General features: G+C 38.9%; 1 protein-coding gene and 1 long non-coding RNA gene across 3 annotated transcripts in view; both read left to right on the forward strand.

Moving 5' to 3' along the window:
- The window catches only part of cps1 (carbamoyl-phosphate synthase 1, mitochondrial), a 43,822-nt gene extending 24,046 nt beyond the window's left edge, over positions 1–19,776 (forward strand). For both annotated transcript variants that reach the window (XM_018690472.2, XM_018690471.2), the window contains 11 exons: positions 2,331–2,406; positions 4,016–4,093; positions 6,018–6,125; positions 6,365–6,454; positions 6,787–6,957; positions 12,025–12,099; positions 12,242–12,340; positions 15,885–15,944; positions 16,168–16,280; positions 17,674–17,803; positions 17,905–19,776. In XM_018690472.2, the coding sequence (XP_018545988.1) occupies positions 2,331–2,406; positions 4,016–4,093; positions 6,018–6,125; positions 6,365–6,454; positions 6,787–6,957; positions 12,025–12,099; positions 12,242–12,340; positions 15,885–15,944; positions 16,168–16,280; positions 17,674–17,803; positions 17,905–18,018 (1,114 nt within the window). In that variant the 3' untranslated portion in view covers positions 18,019–19,776. The remainder of the gene's footprint in view (positions 1–2,330; positions 2,407–4,015; positions 4,094–6,017; positions 6,126–6,364; positions 6,455–6,786; positions 6,958–12,024; positions 12,100–12,241; positions 12,341–15,884; positions 15,945–16,167; positions 16,281–17,673; positions 17,804–17,904) is intronic.
- Positions 19,777–20,648: 872 nt separating this feature from the next.
- On the forward strand, positions 20,649–22,010 carry LOC108892746 (uncharacterized). Its single transcript, XR_001962520.2, has 3 exons — positions 20,649–21,078; positions 21,431–21,485; positions 21,908–22,010. It is a non-coding gene; the product is annotated as an uncharacterized LOC108892746 (long non-coding RNA).
- Positions 22,011–22,251: the final 241 nt, after the last annotated feature.

The raw sequence follows: 22,251 nt of genomic DNA on the forward strand, positions 1-22,251 counted from the left end.
AACAGGTATATCTAACAGTATTTAAAATTTCCACTGGATATTGAAGTAGTCATAATCTTACCATTACTAATATAGAGTTCACTGATATTCACAATTTCCTATTTATTTGTTTATTCTGACTTATGCTGGATACTGTTGAAAATGAAGATCCTCTCCTCTCTTTACCTCTCCTCTCCACTCCACTCCACTCCACTCAAGCACTGGTATAGGGTGAACTCTGTCTAATCTTTCTCATCCCCAAAGCATTTTCACTCTTCCCCTTTGACATACTTGGTAATGGTTTTTGAATGTTCTTCCCAGCCCCAGTGCATATGCACAAACTCACACATTTACACACCAAAGACTCTCTTCCTCGTCAGATTCATACACCATATTTTTCTAACAGTAAAATGCACACACACAAACATAAAACAAACACACACACACACACACACACCCCAGTTTGAACTATTTAGTCAAAAACAAATTCATGTAATAACTTCTAAACTAAAATTCATATAACCTGTATCTTATTTACACATGAAAGTCCATCATTGCTCATCTCTGGTTATGAAAACATTTTACTCAGAGGTATAATTGCTGTGAAAAAGCAACAGCTGTGACGTGCACAAGCAATTAGACAGGTTTCAAACCAGACAATAGTTTAATTATTTTGTCCAAGTGACTTTTTAACAAGTAAAATGGCTCCCAGAATGGCAATCCATAGTAAAACTGTCTCATTTCCACAATGTTTACAAATGCTGCAAATGCCAGTGCTAGTGAGACAGAGTGAAATGCAAATGCACGGTAGTTCTTAGGAATTTCTGTCTGTGTGAGAGCATGTGTGTGTGGGCAAGTGGTGTATCTAATCAGACCCAAGTAATAAACACAAGCATGAAAATAACCTTACTCAATTATATAAAAATCCATCAAGTTAAATTATTGCAGTCCCTTGGTTTTTTATATTGTCTAATATATTGAATTTGGGGATGAAAAAAACGAATTAGGATGTTGTGGTAAGCAAATCTGTTAGATGACTCAGCCTCTAAAAACTATTTGCTCAGACAGACAGACACAATGACTGAAAGTAATTCTTGCCATGAAATGTGTGCTCCATAGCCATTTGCCTTGAAAATACTTTTTGCCATTGAGTGAGGGTTAAGGCAGTTGCCATTCTCTGTTATACCAAAACAACAATAATGCGAGCTAATTGACTAACTGACCATAAATTTGTTGTGCCACAAAAAAAACCCCCTAACACAACTTTTGAATCCCTGCTCATTTTATTTTAGATCCAGTGTTTGACTCGCATTAGGACAATTTCACATCAATTTCTTCAAGTTTTGTCCCATCTTAACAGTCTGCAGTGAAGGAGCAGGTTGTCAATCTTCTTTGAGACTGCAGTGTCACCACTTTCACTGTTAAATCAAGTGAAATCACAGATATTTTCAGTATCCAATAAAAACATAGATTTGACCGTTCCCTGGCAAACAAGAAAAGATAAACTGAGTACCTCTGTTACAAATACAATCATCACTGCCACTAATATTGCTGATATTACTGCTACAGCTATCTGCAGCAGCAGTATAAGCTGGACTTATCAACAGAAAAACATATTTTTGGATACTAATTTTATTCTTTAAAAGAGTCTCCATAGAGTGCTTACTCATTTTCAAGGACAGAATATAATCTTTGTTTTTACTCTCAAATGAAGAGTGCTCAAATGAAGAGTCTTAATATTTCCTCTAAATGGAATAGATAAATGGATTATTGAAAATTCAGATGCAGGAACTAGATGGATATACATATATATATGTAAATGCATATGAATCTTGTATAGCTGGTGTTCAGATGAAGGGTCAGCATTCATTTGGGGGTTGGACATACTTCTGCCTCTGAGCTACAGACAGCTAAGAAACAAAGCTCTGACCCAAGCCTGTGGCCTTTCTCTGTCCTGTTTCTCTCAACCCTTCCTTTTCAAACAGGAAGATAGCCTAGCTAGCAGTCTAAAATCAAAAACAACAACCACAAAAAAAAAAAAAAAAAAACTAGCCTAAATCTGTTGTTTTTTAATGACGAAGTTCTGAACTGGTTTTCAAGAGCCTGGAGTGCTTTTCGACCTAAATAGCTGTTCTTCTCCCTTTCCCTCTCTTCCTCTCTTTCTGGCGCTTTATTTTGACAGTTTCAAGACCTTGTTCCCGATGGTGGTAGTGATGCAACGGAGAGATAATGAGTGTTTTGAACAATCATTAGAAGCTTGCTTGTTCTCCTGTTTGCTTGCCTCTCTTCCTCTCCCGTGGCCTTGTGTTTTCTCTCCCTCATGCTCTTTCTCTCTCTCCCTCTCCTGCCAGTGGCTCTGCAATGAATGTTGTGTACGGAGAAGAGGAAATGAAACGTTTCTTGGAGGAGGCCACCCAGGTGTCCCAGGTGAGATCAGTGTGAACATGCCTCTACATGTGTGAGAGAAATATTCACCTTTACCTTTCATTTATCACTTGTCTTGGCTTATATTGAAATAGCATGTTAAGAGACACATACACACACGCTCAGACTCTCTTTTTCGTGTTTTCCCTCTGCTTTCAATTAACTACTACTACCAGCTGGCGTGTCTGTTGGCTAGTATTGTGTGCCCATCTCTACCTCAGTGAGCACCCAGGTGGCTTGGGGACAGCTGGCCCCTCCAAGGGCTCCTACCTGGGGCTAGATGCATGCACACACATGCACTTATCACACCGTCAGATCACCAAAACAAACCTGTGAGTGGTTTAACAGGTTTAAACTAAGTAACAAAATATTCTTGTATTACACTTAACTCTTAAAACATATGCTCACGGTGAAATCTGTAGGCATATGAGCAGTGACACATTTTTATTTTTATTTTTTTGTTTTTGTTGGCTCTGCATATGGAATGCCATCCAAGTCAATATTAAATAAACAAATGAATATGCCTATGAAATAAATCCTGAAATAATATATATATATAGAAAGATATATATATATATAGATATAGAAAATATCACATTAAGTGTCTATTACCAAAATCCCCACTTAAATCAAGCAGTGAAATAATTAGTTGGCAGTTTTAAAGCATTTAACAAATGTGAGCGATAATCAATCAAAGTAATAATCAATTTAAGTATCTATGGTTGAAAAGTGTAAGTCAAGTAAAGAGAAAAGTACAATCAACAAAAAGCCCCTGACTATTAATATCCTTGACATTTTTGCTCAGGAACTACACCTTCATCAGCCCCCTTTATTGCACTTTGAGTTGCATATGTCACTCCAGGTAATGCCGTGGTTGTGGAAGGTTCAGAGAATACCAGAACATACAGTATGCGTCATTTCAGATGTTACTACACAGGGTTGCACCAAGTCCATGAAAAGGTCATAGTTTGTGTTTCATCAGCACTCCTTTCATCACTGAGATATGAGATGAGGGACCTAGTGTTTTGTTTTACCTAACCGCTCCTTACTTAGACCTCTCTCGCTTTGGTTGAGGGGGAGAGGCGGTAGACTGCCACGTCCTTTAGCTTGCAGAGTGACATGCACATTTGTGGTGTGGAGCCATGGCTCAAGATGAGGTCAAGAAGTCCAGCTGGAAGTCAGCATAGTGTGCAGGGTTTGGGTGAGCTCAGATCAGACCACAACGATAGGTTTTTGATGCATTTGCTTGGATCTAAGCAGAAAAAAACTACAGGAACTACAGACAAAGAACACTTTACAGAGCAGCTACAGATCCAGATCTACCTTTAGGAGTTGGTAGAGCGCACAGAAGGTGAATTTTGCAGCTCTATTCGCCAGGTGGCTAGAAACATGCTTGAATAATGAATAATAACGTTGCTCTGTAACTGCTAGATGTAGAAATAGCCAACTCTTTGTGTGCTGGCGTTATAAAGCTAAATTACAAAAAAAATCATTCACTAAAAGCTCACATAGTGCCCTACAGTCATAAAAGGCAACAACCTTATTCATGGTGTGTTATTTCACTTTTCAGTCATTGACAGAATAACCCTCCTGCTGTCTTTCCTCTTTCCAGGAGCACCCAGTGGTTATCACCAAGTTCATCCGTGGGGCCAGGGAGGTTGAAGTGGATGCTGTGGCCAAGTCTGGCAAGGTGAGACACTACACTATACAGACTTTAGGCATTGTATTGCCATTATGTGTATATGAGGACACCCTGGTGGTGCAGAATCATTAATTTGGTAATACAGGATAAATATACAACGTGTAAGTTCCATACAGTATACATCCTTTACATAATGTAATATAGTTTTGCACAGTGCAGCAGCCGGGAAAACAATACTGTTAGTCCCTCTTTTATGTATATTGACACCTTGTTTGATCATATTTTAATTTAAAACAGTAACATTGTTATTCTTCTCTGTAGTCTGGCATTATGCAGTCCTCCTTTATTTTTCAGTTTAAATGGAGAGGTGTGAAAGATATTGAGCCCAGTAGATGAATAAAGTGGAGGTAATCTCATTCATCTTCAATGAAAAGACATTACAGCCCAGACAGATCTGATGGGGAAAATGGAATACATTAAAACCAAAATGCAGTAAAGTGGTGACACAAAATCATTTTTTTCTTTTTACATTATATCAGTTTAGGGCATATTCAAATGACTCTTGTTCAACAAACTGTTTTCATATGATTGATATGCGCCACAGTTTTGTGATTTTTTTGCTTTTCCTGTTTTTATCCTCCTGCTGCACTGTGCTGCACTTATGTTCAACCTAGTTTGTTTCATAGAACATTAAAACTAACTCCAGTCTAAAATACTAGAATGGAGTTACTGAAATATCAGAAAGTTATTTGTTTGAAATATTTGATTTCTTTTCTTCTCTGCATTTTCTGTAACCTCTGATGAAAAAACAATAAGACAGTGGTTCAGTATTTGATAATTGAAAGAGTAAAACATCTCAGTTCTCAAAAGCCTGTGAGTGCATTTAGTACAGTTTTAAGTTGCACAAGAAGAATATTCTGTCAAATACTGAATATTTATGGTATTGGTATTAACAGACAACTGTTTTGCTTACTTACTATTAAATATTTGATGCTAACATGACCCTTGAGACAGATGCAAGTTTTACATTAACAGTTATTTAACAATAAGCTGGAACTTATATAACTGTATAGCCGTTAGCCTTATAAGTTGCTGTAAACGATAGAGCCAGTGAGGTACTTGTCCTGAATACCCCGTCTGTTTTTCTATTGTCTAGGCTGTGGGAGTCATTTCAAGGGTGTTAGTTTGAACGTGGGCAATCCAGTTGTATGGCAGATTTTCTCTCCCTACTTTCCCTGAATATGGCCCCTCCTTTATCTTCAGTATCACATTAACAAGCTGTCCATTCATTGAATACCAAACAGGCTTCATTATTCCTGGCCAGGCTTTGTGTGTGTGTGTGTGTGTGTGTGTGTCTGTGAGAGAGAGAGAGAGAGGGAGGGAGAGAGAGCAAGCATATATGTGGGAGAGTGGAAAAGTCAGAGATAATAAGTATTAATTACAGACTCTATCTGAAGAGTGCTAATGAATGCAGTGGTTAGCAGCAGTTTAAATGAACTAATGACACGGCAGCTCATTTATAGACACACACACTAGCAGAATAGCTTGGTGATACAAATCTCCTTTCCAGTGGGTGAAATGTTGGAAGTTATTCTTTTGACACTGCATATCCACACATATTGTTACTTACCAGCTCTGTCAAAATATACAGGACCTTTGTCCCAAACAGGTTTTGAATGAATGAATTCATTTATTTCTCCCAAATGCACAGTGCAGCACTCACTGTTTTTGGACTGATTCAACATATTTTGACACTGCATTTTTGTATACCATTTTGCACAGTGACATACTGTATGTATAAACACATGCAATCTGGGGACCATCTGCCTCTAAGTGTGAGAAATTCTCATCAGAGAACAGAGTAAGGGTGTAAATGCTGAGTTGCTCTGGGTAGGGATTTCTGTTGCTTATTAGCATTATAATCTATATATGGATACTGTACGTGTGATGTAATTATTTCATGTCTGTCCAGGTTCTGGTCCATGCCATAACAGAGCATGTGGAGGACGCTGGGGTACACTCAGGAGATGCCACTCTAATGCTGCCAACCCAAACTATTAGCCAGGGGGCACTAGAAAAGGTCAGTTAAGTTATCCTCACCATTTATATAATGACTCAAACCATATCAGTTGTACTATAATTTTTGATTAACATTTTTATATTTCACAGGGAACAAGTTCTTTAACTCATGTGCTATGTACAGTTAAACAATGATGCACATGCTTTTTCTCTATCACACATGTACACACAGATACCGTTGGAAAGGTTACAGACGACCTCATGGTTATTGTCTCTGTTTTCTTTTTCCATTGCTCTCAGGTTAAGGCTGCCACCCGCAAAATTGCACAAGCATTTGAAATTTCTGGGCCCTTTAACACTCAGTTTCTGGTTAAGGGCAATGATGTCATGGTAGGTAATATTTCCCAGGGTACGACTAAATGATAGATCAGCATTTTCAAACCTGGTTGTAGCAAATGCAATTCACTCACAAATTGAAATCACTTTGTGCAGGGATTTTATGATCAATGTTGGCTTTGGTTTTGATGTTCCAGCTACAGTACACATATAGAAAATGTGTGTTACGTATATTTTAGCCATTTGTGTAGATATGCACATTATCAGTGCACAAACATACAGAATAAAGTGTGTGTATGTTGATTAGCCCTAGTCAATGTGTATATTAATTAGACTGTAAGAATTTTTTTTTTCAATGACAGCATTCGTGTCATGTATCCTTTTAGGTGATAGAGTGTAATCTGCGGGCGTCACGCTCTTTCCCTTTTGTATCAAAAACAATCGGCGTAGACTTTATCAATGTGGCAACCAAAGTCATGGTGGGAGAGCCTTTGGATGAGGACAGCCTGCCCTCGCTGGAGAAACCCATCATTCCTGTAGACTATGTGGGCATCAAGGTGAGAAGGGAAAGTGAAATAACTGTTTACCACTGGGAAATGTGTGATTGGCTTTCTCCAATCTTTATTTGTCATCTGCACCCCATGTGCCCCTCTGATCTAAAGGGTTTTACAGAGCATTCAGGAAGTATTCAGACCCCTTCACCTTTTTTAAATTTTGTAATGTTGCAGCCTTATGCTAGGAAAAAAAATGTTGAGATGTTTCCTTCCTTGATTGGAGTCTACCTGTGGTCATTACAGTTGACTGGATATGATTTGGAAAGGCACGCACCTGTCTATATAAGGTCTCAAACATGAAAAGATTTTACATTTTTAATGAATTTGCAATAATTGTTATTGTCACCCTTGTCATCATGAATTATTGAGTGTAGATTGATGAGGGAAATTTTTTATTTTGACTTGGTTATATGGCTGAAACAACAAAATGTGAAAAAATGAAAAAAAAATCTGATTACTTTCCAAATACATTCATTATGTCTACTAAGTTGGAAATTGTTCTCTACTACAAGATCATGTAATTCTTAAACTGAAATGCAGAATTAAGAAATTTAATGGCCGCAGCCACAATGGTGGTAGGGGAATTAGCTCTCTGTTGTAAGGCAAGGACCAAGTCAGTTTTATATAAGTCCCTAATAACTACATGTCTCCGAACTTCCTGCAATCCCAATGTATTCTCAATCTGATGAAAATTAGTACCTATGTAAAGATCTTTACATGTATGACATCTTAATAGGTTAGTGCAAGTTCCGCTACAGTAGCTTTCATTGGATCACATAACAAAGACAGCAATTACTGCTGCATCCCTCTACCTGGGCATGATGGTGGGGAGCAGTAGGTGCTTTCTCATGCCGGCTGGGAGGCTTACTTCTTAGATTGAGTATGTGAGAATGTGTCGCCAGCTGTTCCAAACCTATTTTTTTCCAAAGTAATTTCTCCCTCTAATTACAACAGAGCTGCTGTAACAATGGCTGTAGTTTGGAGCCAATCACGCAGGTATAATCCCCCACTCTTCTCTGCCACCTAAAGTTTTCAATTTCTAGGCTGCACAGTGGTGAGGAATATTAATCAGAGCTCTGAATACTCCAGGCGCCTGGCTTAACAGACTTCCAGAGTTTACATGGAGTCTATGATACAAACTTTATATATCCCGGCTGATATGGGCCATGCTGGAAACCCTGCCACATGACAATTGTTTAATGAAGTAATGCTAATTTCTTTCTTCCTGTTACTGCTGCCATAACATCAAGCCCCCTCTGTAAAGACACTGTGATGTCTGTCTCTCAGCCTTTATCTTCACTGTCCTCACTGTATCATCACAAGGCTCAAGTCAATACCATCCAGAGAGATCATCTTCATTTATCTGTCTCATTCCCTATCAACCTCACTCTGTTGCTCTTGCTGTCTCCTTTCTCTAACAGTCCCTTGTTTGAGGCCATGTTGTTTTCCTTTCACTAACAAGTCCCTATTGTGTAATTTCTGTCTCTATATACAAACTCATAGGAACAATAACACAGTTGTATTTATGACACAGAGAGGAAGAAGAGCATGAAAACAACTTTTGAGGAGGAGGAAGCTGAGTTGGTGTTTGTCCCCTGTGCACACTTAATGGCTGGAGAAAAATATCTTTCAACTGGATGCTTTGTCCCTTTGACCACAGCATGCAAGGCACTTCTGAAACAGACACATTCTTGTGAGCCTAATGACCCAAGAAAAATACAAGCTCAAAATGACATAGACATAATCAGCATAGAAATGCTTTTATGTAAGGAGGCCATGTTAATGCCACCCAAGTGTTACCTGGGCAAAAGCACATTGGCATCCTTGTTAATGTGTTGATTAGTTTCATGTAATGGTTACCTATCTCCACCCCATCAGATGCTGCCCATATCTCACATAGTTTTCTCTATCACACATACATATGATACACTGAAAGTTGCTTACTGACATGCACTTTGACTTTTGGCCACAGACAACAATGGGACTCGTTTGACAGAGTAACTTAATTCAGTGTGTCACGACACTGCATTGCTTTAAATCATGTAATAATATAATACATTTTTGGCATCCTTTGTCCTACCTTTTTAAAGTATCTGTGGAAGTTGAATCATTTTTTCAAACTTTTTCAGAGTTATAGCTTGCAAGAGGGGATGTCAATGGTAAAGTCACCCACTCTAATTGCTGATGTGGTTTATTTGAGGAGAAAGAGAAAAACCTTTTAGTGCACTTCATTCCACAGTTTTCTCTCTTTACTATACACATAGACACTACTGTCACTAATGCTTCTGCTACTGCTAGTACAAGGACTAATGATAGCATTACTACTATATCTGTGAAGGGTGGCTACACATATAGGACATCCTAGCATCCACCCACAATCACCATATCAACAACTTCTGTAGAAATAACACTGTAACACCACCTAGGGATGCTAATGCAACCACCCAAGTATCCATTTGCAATACCTTAGTAATACCAAAAGAACCCACGTGGAGCACCCTACCTACTACCTAGGAACCAAGTGGAACATCCTGCCTACTAGCTCTTTATACGCTGGAATCCACACCAAAAACTCAGCAGTTACCTAGCGTTGGCCATCTAGAAACTTAGTAGTAAGTAATGACCTACAAAAGCCTCAGTCTTCCCAACCTTTCAGCTCTCCTTACCATACAAAATCTGGATATTGTCATTCAAAAAATTATAGTTACAAATGTGGCTGTTGATTTCAATTCAGCTGTGAATATAAAGACATTTACACAGGTGCCACTTCCGCCTCCAACAAGGCCCACAGTGAGCAACAGTGTTATGTGGAAATGTCTTACTTTATTCTCTCCTTTCTCCACTGGAGCTCAGCTGGTGCCCCAAGATAACATTGTTCATGTTGTGGAGCCTTGCAGTTCTACTGTCTGTTAGGAGTGGGCGGTCGGTGTGGGATAGGGAGATGGGGAAGTAATGTTTTTGTGTGTGCTGGTAGGATGTTGTGGTTAGAGAGGCTTGGTTATTGTGACAGTCACATACATTCTGTTCCGGAGACACACCATTGCAATTGGAGGACACCATTATAAATGAGACCACTGAGTTTTTCATAATACTGTTCTCGAAGGCTTGTGTTTGGTACCTCATCTTCAGAGCATTTAGATCTCCTTGGGAGATGGTATTGCCATTTTCTAATGGCTTCTCTCCCTTTTCCTCTTGTTTGAGGTTGTATTGTATTTCAGTTTTCATTTCTGCTTCATAGTTTTAATGACTTTGAGGAGACTGCAGGTAGATTTGGTTCTGCACTTGGTGTGGTGGGTACGGAGCCCTCTTCAACTGTTCTGAGACCTATAAGCATATGTCTTTGTGTCACTTTCTGCATTTCACAAATTGTCAAAAGTTCCCCCTCGCTGTTACTCCCCCTCTGTATGTGTTCCCCTCCCTCTACTCCATTTTCTTTCTTGGTTACATTCTACCATTTTATCTCTGCTTACGTCCCTGTCTTTCTATAACTCTTTGAACAAAGCCATGATAAGTGATGCTGGTTCCCTGTCTGCATTCCCTTCTCTCCTCTCTGTCCCTTCTTACATTAGTATGCTATCATTACATTCAGCTGATTAGATAGCCCGCTTCAAGGATGAATCCCCCCCTTGTGGTCCACATGTGTGTGTATGCATGTGTGAGTCTGTGCCTACGCAAGAGCCACACAACACCACACCACCTCTCTTTCTCTTCTAGGTAATGGGGGTCGTCTGCTTTTACATGGAGAAATAAGTATGGCTTTCCACATGGTGCCCCACTACTCCCAATTTGTCTGTAATATAATAACAAGAAGATAAGGTCTTTTACTCTTGTTCTTGCGCTTTCCTTTCAGTCATTTTCTCCTCTTTATCTCTTCTTTTAATTTTTGTAATTAGTTCTTTTCCTCTCCCACTCCCTTTGTTTTTTTGTTTGCTTCCCCATTCTCTTCTTTTCATCCTCCATACATTTTTTTCTGTTGTCATTATGTCATTTGTAAAATGTAATTTTTTTTCTTCCACTCTCCTCAGTCTTCTCATTCACTTTCTCCACTCAAGTCACTTTTATTTTTTTACTCATATTTTTTCTCTCCCCACTTGTCTCTTCCCCTTCACACTTCCTTTCCTCCTCTGGCTCACCCTGGTGTTGCTTTATCAGTCAGGCCACCTACCTTCTTTTCTCCTCCTTCTCAGCATGGAGACAGCATGTCAAACAGGCTGTTAAAGGGACTGATGTCCTGTAGTTGAAGAAGCCTACTTTGTTTTCAGATTGCCGCTTTTAGTCTGTGTGCCAGCCTTAATCTCTAAAACTCTTCTGTGTTACACTCTGTCTCCTCTCTTATTTATGTGATTGGACCTTAACGTTTCAAGGCTGAAGGTGACAAAATGAAATATTGAAGTGTTGGAAAAAAACACTCACTGTTTGTGTGTGCTTTTATTTATCATTAAACAGACATTATTTGCCATATATTCTTCCATATGCATATGTTACCAGAGCCTTGGTTCACCTGTTACTTCTTAAGGGAATGTCAGATATATTTCACCTCTAGGTGGCAGCACATCCCTAAAGTGATTCCATCCATCCAGCCAGCCAGCCAGCCATCCATCCATCCATCCATTCATTATCTATACCGCTTGTCCTTAAGGGTCGCAAGGGGGCTGGAGCCTATCCCAGCTAACGCTGGGGGAGAGGTGGGGTACAATCTGGACAGATTGCCAGTCCATCTCAGGGCCAACATATACAGACCATTCACACTCACATTCACACCTACGGACAATGTAGAGTCACCAGTTAACCTAAGTTGCATGTCTTTGGACTGTGGAAGAAGCTGGAGTACCCAGAGAAAAGGCACAGGGATAACATGCAAACTCCAAGCAGAAACTAATGATTCATGGGCATAGGAAACCACCTTTCTGATCTAGCTGAACAAATGACATTGTGACTTCAGTGCTGGTTACAACTAAACTAGGACATGATGCAGCTTCAATAGTAGCATATTAGCATCTCATGTGGTAATGTCCTATTACTTCAAAAGCACATAGAAACAAATCCTTACCTCTTCCCTTTTTCCATCAGGCGCCCATGTTCTCCTGGCCACGGCTGAGGGATGCAGATCCTGTACTTCGCTGTGAGATGGCCTCCACTGGGGAGGTAAGCAGATGGAAAACAATAACAAAAACAATACGAATTTTTCTGTTGATTCTTGTGTCATTTTTTTCTTGTCTTCCATCTAATTTGGAGAGTCAGTGTTAACAGTTACTCCTGTGGGGTCTGTTCATGTGTTTTCTTGCAGGTAGCTTGTTTTGGACCAAACATTTATTCAGCCTTCCTGAAAGCTATGCTCTCCACAGGCTTCAAACTGCCACAGAAGGGCATCCTGATTGGGATTCAGGTAAGACCACAGCCATCTGGAGGTCCACTTGCCTCCTGTTTGTGTTTCCTTTTGGTGCCTCCTGCCCACAAGACACCAAATGTGAGGTGCCTTCTGAACAGGTGGCCTAAATCTTTTAGGCTATCAGCTTCTTGCAATACCGGCCTAGCACTCCTCAGTTTGTTTCACACCTTGATTCTTGCGACTAACAACTCTCATGTAACTTAAAACTATGATCAGCTCTCAAGTGACAATGTGTGAGTGACCGAGAGAGGTTCAAGTACAGTTTAGTTTACAGAAGGGATGATGCCCCTCAGAATGGAAAGGATAAGTGGATTTGAATAAGAGGAACTATACAGACAAAAAACTTAGTAACTATTGAAACAAATGTGGTCCTCCGTATAAAATCTCCAATGGTGAAAAGGAACATTTTACAAAAAATGACAAAATTAGTATAAAAATGATTTCCCAATCAACCAAATACTCTGTCAAAAGAAGTCCTTAAAAACATCAAAAACATCTCTCCATCCTTTCCCAATCCACAACCACAGAAAAAAAAATGTAAGCCTGGGATCTGTACTGCATAATGACACCACATTACATGAGTTTTAGTAATTAAGTCTTGCTGCCACCCTGGGTTGCCAGACTGCGAGTTTGACTAATGCAGCTTGAACAAAGCACTCACAACACTAGTTGTATAATTGGTGCTCTTGGGGAACAGGTCTACTTCAAGGCAAGCGCCTGGGGTCACATGCGCACTATAATATGGCTGACAGGCAGCAACACTTTAGGGTTGACAAACCTAGAGCACTCTGAGAAACACTGAGGACATTTACCTCCTATAGTTTTTAACAAATATTGTGACAGAAGGATTTACATTTTGAAATATTAGTTTCAAACATGCAGCTTGAGTCATATCTGTTGGTGCTGGTCTTTTACAGTATCATTTGCTGTTTTTGCTGTGACAAAATAGTTAAGAACATTAAAATTGGTATAATCAATATTTTTTATGTTGACAGTTGATTAGATGACGACAGTATGAGTGAAGTGACAGGCACAGGTAGTGATGTACTCACTTTATCACCTGACTCTGCACTCCAGTGTCTTTTGGCTTACTGTTTCAGTATTGCACTTTTTTACTGTTGTGGTTTGCAGCGTTTCTAAACAAGTGTTTCAGTCAAAACATATTGGCTCCTATTTTAATTTATCAAAGTTTTACCTGTGCTGTGTGCCCATAAATGTGTCCTGAAGCATACTTTTATGCTCCAAGTATATTTCCCTGTGTTTTACACACTTAGCTACAGTGATTGTGTGTTTGGCTCTGAGGACTTCCAAAATGCAGGTGATCTAAACGCCTCCTGCGTGGGCACACACCGAGTGCTGGAGCTGCTGCTCTGCTAACATGCTGCTCACACTATGCCTTCTGTGTAGACATGGTGTCAGTCTCACTGTTTCTCATCAAGCTCATTGGCTGGCAGCTGTTTTCATCAAAAACCCACTGCTCACTACCCGCTTTGCACAAATATCAGACAAAATTAGCAAGTAGCTGGTGAATGTAATTGAACATTTATCAGCTAAAGAGCTAAATATTTCCCTCAGGACTTCACAGAGTGCAAAACAGAAGTAAAGAAGAGTACTATTTTTTGCCATTAGTATGTTAGGATATAGCCACAGTCTGTCTAACTCTGTATCCCTTGCTCTCTCTTTATCATACTCTTTTTGCCTCTGTCTGTCTCTGTCTTTTTAATTAGCCCCACCTTTCTTTGTACCAATTCTGCAGCTGTGTCAAAATTGCACACCAAATTAGAAACGTGTCTGTCATAAGGCTTAGTAAGGTAGGCTCCAGAATATACAAAAAACATTAAACAATATCACAATGATTTTGGTGGGACAGCAGTAATTTTAGCAAGCATATTGTTTACTGAGCTGAAGGGCACCCAGTTTGAGTATAATCAGTTGCAAATCAGCAGCAAAAACTCACAAAGGAGCTTTCAGCACTTTCATTGTGCTTGGTGGAATCCATTAAGTAGGTCATTTGAAGCAACAACAACATAAATACATTACAAAATGACATTATTCTGCTTTTACATCCTTACTGTGTTTGTGGGGCAAACATGAAAATAAATGTATAGTATAGCCTAAATGTAAGCCATGGAATAATAGCAATAATAATATTATCAGGTCAGACAATAATATAGCCATCAATGAAGTCCTGAAATCACAGAGAGCAAAGCTAATTCGAAAAGTGAAAATAATGTAACCTTGGCAGACAGCTCCGTAATAGCAGAGTGGCTTCAGGGTCAATCTCCAAAGCCTTTGGATGGCCCGGTAAAAGCCTGCATTTGAATGAAGCTCAGTGAAAATCTGGGGGAGACAGCTTTTCACCTGCGCTATCATCAGTTAGTTGGCCACAAATAACCAAGACATAATTGTATGAAGTATCTGAATACAGTTTTGCAAAGCTAGTAGGGGCGTACACAGGGAGACAGAGACACATTACAAAGCATTTAATTTTGGGTCTAAGACATTTTCATTTTTAAACAGGGGATTGATGATAGTGGGCCCACAGTTTGTGGTACAATGCAGGGTTCACAGCTCAATACCTTTTGAAAGGTTTGACTGAATTCAGTCTCTCTAGTAAAAAACACACTAGTTGCATACAAAACAATGCTGAGGGATAAAAAGAAATCCAAGATGACATCCTTAACATAAACAACAACCATCCACACTTGATTGAATATACTCTAAAAACTATTATTGGCACCAAAACTAGATTCCATTTCCATAACAGATCAGAAGAATGCTGCTGTCCACTTGTACTATACTGTACATAAAGTGGTGAAGGGGAATTCAGAGGTGTAAATGTGTTCAGTCAATGGAAAAACGCAAACGGAGGCAATAGTGTGGGTCCACACTAGGCAGCTATAGTTAAGCCAAAGACACATCTTTCCTCTTCCTCTTAGATTTTCTCCGTTAATATCAATCAGACTTTTATCTGAGTTGAAAACATTTGAGCAGAAAGGAGAAGATCCTGAGTAAGTGCAACTGGAGTTCTCAGTAATCTTGGCAATCATTCTGCTTGAGTTGTGACACACACACAGCCACTGTTTACAAATACATGTGCTGTCAGAAAGCTCTTCTGGTGGCTGATTGTAACCAAAAAGACAAATTGCAAAACCATTTCACCAGAGTATGACAGCAAATAGTTACTTAAAAAATAGCTGCTCCGAAGCCTTTTGTCTGTTTGAGGGTTATATGTAATTTATCACTTGCAGTGATCCAGTCTGAGAGCAAATCCACAATATTACACTGAGGACACAGTTTACATTGTCACTGAGTCATTTTATGGATAATGTATAGGTAGAGCATGACACTTCCAGATCTTTTTTTAGTCCTCAAAGTTTGTCTTATTCTTTAATAGTTAACTAACACTATGTAAAGTAGCTCCACATCTACAGTCTTAATTGCCATCATCCTCAAACTCATATCAAAACAGTCCTCCTGCTGGTATTTCTATGTTGTTGTATCATTTTGCTTTTTAAAAATCTGTCTGCTTCCCATCCAGCATTCATTCCGACCCAATTTCCTGGCCACAGCACACCAACTGAAAGAGGAGGGCTTCAAGGTGAGGGCTGAAAGCGTTTATGTTTCAAAAGGTACAGACCAGACTTCTCATTGAAACGCAGACACATTCTCCTGAATGATTTTAAAACACTGGTTGACGGGGGGTCCTCATTCTGATATTTCTGCCCTCATTAAGATATAAAAAAGCAATTTACCCCAGTCCCCTCAATATTGTGCATGGCAATCTGTATATCTTTTATTGTTGCCTTATTTCTGTTTCCCAGCTCTATGCCACTGAAGCCACTTCTGCCTGGCTGTGCGCCAATGATGTGCCTGCCACACCAGTAGCCTGGCCCAGTGAGAAGGGAGAAGACAACAGTTTGCCTAGTATTAACAGGTTGTTAATTTTAAAACTAAATTAATGTTTCAGTTCTTTTGACACATGCATGGAATCATGGAAAACAAAGCCAGTTAATGTGAAACTCTGAGTCAAAACACTGAGGCTAAGACTTGCCTATGGTTTCCCTGAGGCAGTGCTTAAGTAATACATAAACTGTGATTCATTAGATCCAAAATTGGGATATCTAATCAGCATAAGAGACTGCCTCAAGATCTAAGGGCATAGCCCCTTCATTATCCCTGTAATATGCTGACAAGATCAAAGAAGATGTAGCAGACTCTGAAGTCCACAGTCATTACATTAACCAGACTAGGGCATGAATAGGGAGGATGAGGAAAGTATTATGTCAGGGCAAAGCCAAGTCATTTTTGGGGAAATCAAAAAAAGGATCTGAACTATGTTGGTCTTCATTTGGCCATGGCCAACTATAAAGCAAAAAATGTAAATCATATTTTTAACCCCCAAAAAAGACAAAAACTTTAATTGTCATTTGCTACTAGTCACTTTTGCTTTAGAGCTTGTTCAGATATCAGAAGTACAGACTTTTTTAATGGTTGTAGTATGACAGAAAAATTATAGCAGCCTGACAGTGATTCCAATATTCAGGGAATGATTCCACAAACAAGTCATGATTCTGCCACAGTGAAGCCATCTGGACCATATGTTTGGAAATAAGCTGGTGAAGAAGAGGATGTAAAGGGAATTTAATAGGCCTAGACAAACACACACAAACACATACTCTCATACACTCATACACACAAGGTTGGATGGCATCAGCTGTGTGAGGTGGCATAGAGGCCAACTCTTTGTAAAAAAAAAAAAAAAAACATGACCTTTGTTGTCACTGCTGTCTGTCCTCCATATTTTCTATTAGAATTCATCCCAATTCAATGCTGTCTGTTAAAGGCCTTCAAATGGAAAAAAAGGCTTCACTGGTTGTGTGTGTGAGAGCGAGAAAGCGAGAGATAAAATATTACATAAAAGAGGAAAAAAATACATTAGGTCTATGGTCTATTTTATTAATTCTATTTTATTGTGTCAACTTCCTGTGACAGAAAAAGTGTTACAAGCAAGAAAACTTCAAATAAACCAAACATAGTTTTATAAAGGCTATAATTTGTCTGGGGATAGCATGTCTTTTAAGTTTCAAATGACAACTGTGAAACTGACTACACAACTAGCCTAAAAAGAGACAGACATATCATGTGTACAGAGAAGATCATGCCAACAGTGGAGGCAGAAAAACTCATTCAAAGTTAAGGAATATACCTAGGTCACTTTGCCCTGCTATATATTCAGATGATTTAGTCCTTGTCCTTAAATTTAAATTTCCTTTAAATTTACTGTTGTGATTGTGATCGCTAACACAGATTTTTGCTTGTTTTTATAGACTGATCAATGAGGGTCATATTGACCTTGTGGTCAACTTGCCCAATAATAACACTCGCCACCTGAGGGATAACTTCCTCATCCGCAGAATGGCTGTCGACCACGGTGTTCCTCTCATCACCAACTACCAGGTCTGTAAATGTCACAGAAGTGGTTTATGTGCTCAGTTTACATTTACACACTATCTCGGTCACCAGATAAATTTGCTTAATATTTTTTCTGTGTGTATTAGGTGGTGAAGTTGTTTGTGGAAGCTATCCACTATGCAGGTGAGCTCGACACTACCAGCCTCTTCCACTACCGGCAGAAAGAGAGCCAACAAAGAGGTGCTAGCCAGCAGAGCTAAAGCTTCCTCCCCTCTCCCTCATTCTCTGCTGGTTCCCTTTGTAAAACAGTAGCACTAAAGCAATATTATGCCACAATTTTACCTTAAAATAACAGCTTCAAAATAATTGCAATGGTCCACTGACTTGTAATAGGGAGACTTGTGCCTCGTTCATTCGCACTCTGCACTCCAAATGCCTGTTCTTGCTCTGTGTGACTTGGGTTAAGTGGGTACAATCTTCTGCAAGAAGTGTGTAATGTATCTATCATGTGCATGAAGCTCTACAGCACTGTGTCACACACAAAAGAAGCTAGCTTGGTAAATCTTTCATTTATCAACCCCTTTGATGAATTTTGTGTTTGTTGCCTGAGCGATTAATAGGCTTTGTTCTCTGTAGGTGAGCTGTTAGCTTTAAGGGGTATACTGCTTCCAGTACCCTGTAATTACAGCTGCCGCTATTGCTCAACAAAAGTTACATACTGTTGCTTTCAGTGGGAGCCAATTTTCATAACATAGTTTCTTAAAAATTCCTTGTATCTTGTACCATCCCATGATGTCAAGAAATTGTTACTTTTGTTATCTTAGCGGCAGGAATTGCAGTCTTTTGGGAGTTACTTAGACCAAAATATAATAATTAACAATATAGAAAATCAACACTCATAACAATTTTCAAACCAGCATCTACTAGGAAAAGGTACCTTTTCAAAGGGTTCATTGGTTGTAACTGGTGGTTTTATTGTTGCTCAGTAAATTACTAAAGTTTTACAGATCAGTTGTAACCTATACACAAATAACTTTTGTGTTGCTAGGTTATGACCATCCTCCAGCAGGACACTCGCTTATAAACCTTAATAACTGAGAAAGGGTTCTTAGAATAACTGAAGTTTGCAGCTGTTAAATGCTAATTAAAGTAGGAGGAGGAAGAGCCAAAGATTAGTAGTATAGTAGCAGCAGCAGCAGTAGTAGTTGTAAATTAAAAAAGTTAAAACATATATAGTTACAACATATAAATCCTCCATAAAAGGTGACTTATAAATCGGTAGCAGAGAGCTACCGCTGCCTTGTTTTTACTCACATAAATCCCTAAGGATGGTGTTGCTGGTGTTTTACTGATCAGTGGTTCATATTCTTTGTTTTACATTTAATTTTAGGGGCTTTTGTGAATTTGATTCTGTTTATTCTGTCATTGTGGCATCTATATGTCTTTGGTAAACAAACACACATCAAAACACACAGCAAAAATTAGCAAGGTTATTTGCATATATTGTACAATAAGTTGATAACTTTATTATCATGACAAGCCTTACAGTGTATTAGTAAATGCCTTTTTTACTCATTTGATCTCATTCATAGGTTTTGGTTTAATACTTAGAATGGTGTTGAAAATGTATCATACAGTAAACATGTACTATATGAATGACTTTTAAAGATGAAGATAAGGTATTTGTAATTAAGGTAATCCTTATGCATTTTGTGATATGAAGAGAATTTTTCAAGAGCCCTAGCTTCATACCCAAGCTTTAAAGTTGATGACAACTGATCTGTTTATGTATTATATATACATATATTTATGTGTGTGTATATACTGTAAGCTTTAAACTGAGTCTGCATGTGAAACTGCTCTGCATTTTAAAAGATTACACTATAAATACATTTAGTTATGTATACTCTGTTGAATGCTGTTGTTGTTTTGTTCATGTTTATGTAATGTAAGAATCCATTGAAATACAAGTATTCTCTTACGTCTGCCCTGAGTGTGTAATAAAGTCAGGAGAGTGAGACAGTGAACTGTGCACATCAAATCAAGAAGAACAAGAGGTTAATACAAAATTACTGTAGTTTAAAAAGACTTGTCAAGTGGTTTATAACAGTAGTCTAGTATTGCCAACAGTATGCATTTATAAATCCCAACAAATCTGGAACCTGAATCCAACATCAATATGGAGTGACCGTAACTTAACCTTAACTTTTGCTAGTCTTACGTTCAGCTTTTTTTGTATCGGGACCTTCATGTGTAGATACTATGGATGTACTATGAGAACTGGATACGGGGCGGCCGCTCAGCCTTGCAGCCAATTTTTTTCCAGTGGCCACTCGCGGTATTGCAACGAAAAGTCCCCAGCGGCCCAAAAAGCATTTCCCCATAGGCCACCATTGTAAAAGGGACGTCTGTAAAACTGTTGACAGAACACCTCCAGCTGTAAACAAAGTCAATTATCACCCTTTGTTTTTTTAAGCAATGGAGTTTTAATTTTTGTAAAACTGTAAAAGCTCAGAAAAGTCTGAGTGACGTCACGGCCGTGTGCGGGCACTCTACGCGCGGTCATGTTGTGTCTCGAGAACGAGGATTCTTGCTAGCTCACAGCAGACGCTGTGTGATGTGTAAAACAAAAGGTAAAACTGAATAAATGACTCAAAGCCGGGTCTTCATTTTCACACAGTATGACATTTTGACTTTGTGGATTAGCGTTGCAGTTATCAGTCTTGGTGGCAGACTAAACCGGGACAGTTAAATAAATAAATAAATAACTATTCTTTAGACCCTTAAATCCACTTCCAGGGGCAATGAAGCTGTTGTAACCAACTACAGTATACGTGGCATGCTCATTAGCTTGGCTATTACAAACTACATGTGGCTCATGTCCAGTTTGTCAGAAAACAGTCACCTTCGCATTTTGTGTACCGATAATGCGTTTAACGTTTGGCTGTAAGCCAGATCTTGTAATACACCTAAGGCTTCTCTCCGTCTTTACTATGTATTTTAAGACCAATCAGAGGCGGTTGCTAGGCGGAGTAGAATCGATCGACCAATCAACGTTTTTCTGCCAATATTGGCTAACGTATGTCGTCATTGGCTACGACGTATCCCCTCATTGGCCACAGCCTTCCGGGAGGAGTGTAGAGAGGCGGAGAAACGAAGTCAGCAAACAGATTTAAACCAAATTTGAACCATTGCCTCTGTTTGCTAGTACTGAGAGGAAACCTCGTTACCGGAGAGATTTGGATGCTAAAACAAACGCTGGAACTGCTTTTTTGTTAGCACGTGTGAGACTGGACACTGAACACACCTTTGGGGCGACGGTAAGGCAAACAGTTTGCGTCTAGCGTTAGCATAACGTTGTATATATTATTCACTAGAAATGTGTTTGTGGTGACTTGAGATTTTATTGAGCTCAGTTTCATGTTAACTACAAGCTTGAAAACTAGATTTTAACTCTGTGCTCCACAAGTTTTAAGTCTCAAGAGTAGGTCACAATGTATGAGCTAAGATTAATGTTAGAAATTATTATAAAAACGATCTTAAAAATTGCTTTTCTCTCTGAGATCAATAAAGTCATTCTAATAACATAATTAATTTATTCACCTCAAAACCTGAATTATTCTTTATTAATTAGGTTGTTTGTTTTTCAAATGTTGTACTTGTGTTTGCCAGGTTTACTCCTTCAGCTGCTGCAGCCTGGTCAGCTCTCACCTCACAAACCAATCAGGTATGTGTCCTAAAAATGTACCAAGTCTGAAAAATCCATGGTATTTAATGAGTAAAGTTAAAACCCTGCTTTCAAAAATGTACTTAAGTGATGTTTCTATTATGCAGTTCGCAGTAATATATGTGAATCCTCCAGTGATTAGTTGACAGTTAATATAGATACTTAAGATTTTATTTAATTTTTTTCCCAAATGTGTATGTTGTATGTGTTATTGATTCCTAAAGATGTGATGTTTTTTATTTTGTCATATGCAACAGTAAACAGCCCATTTTCTGAGACACTCCTCTGTTGTTTGGAAGATGTTCTGGTTCAACTGTAATGTTGAATATTTATGTGTTTTTTGGGGTTAAACTGTTGATGAAGAATAGGTCATAGTGTATTGATAATTTTCCTTTGCATATTTCTCTTTTTATTTCCTCTAGGTGTCACCACTATGTCCGTGATTGCAGAGTCTTCGTACAATGAAGAAGTTCTTTGAGACCAGGACTGAAGCCTCCAGGTAATTCACAAACAGCTTTTCATCAACTGTCCAACACAGAGCACTGACATTAAATTATATATCTTCAGTAACTGATCTGAAGTCTGAATAGTTTGATTTGTCACAAAAAAGACTTATTTTTAAAGTTTTTAGAATGGAGATTTTGAACACCAGCTCTCGCTCTCTCTCCCCCTCTCTTGCTCCTTCTCGCTTTCTCTCCATCTCTCTCTCTTGCTCTCTTAAGCCTGGCACACACTAAAAGATTTCTAGAATCTTACCCGATTCAGA

The sequence above is a fragment of the Lates calcarifer genome, linkage group LG1 (genome assembly GCF_001640805.2).
Source record: "Lates calcarifer isolate ASB-BC8 linkage group LG1, TLL_Latcal_v3, whole genome shotgun sequence".
NCBI lineage: Eukaryota > Metazoa > Chordata > Actinopteri > Centropomidae > Lates > Lates calcarifer.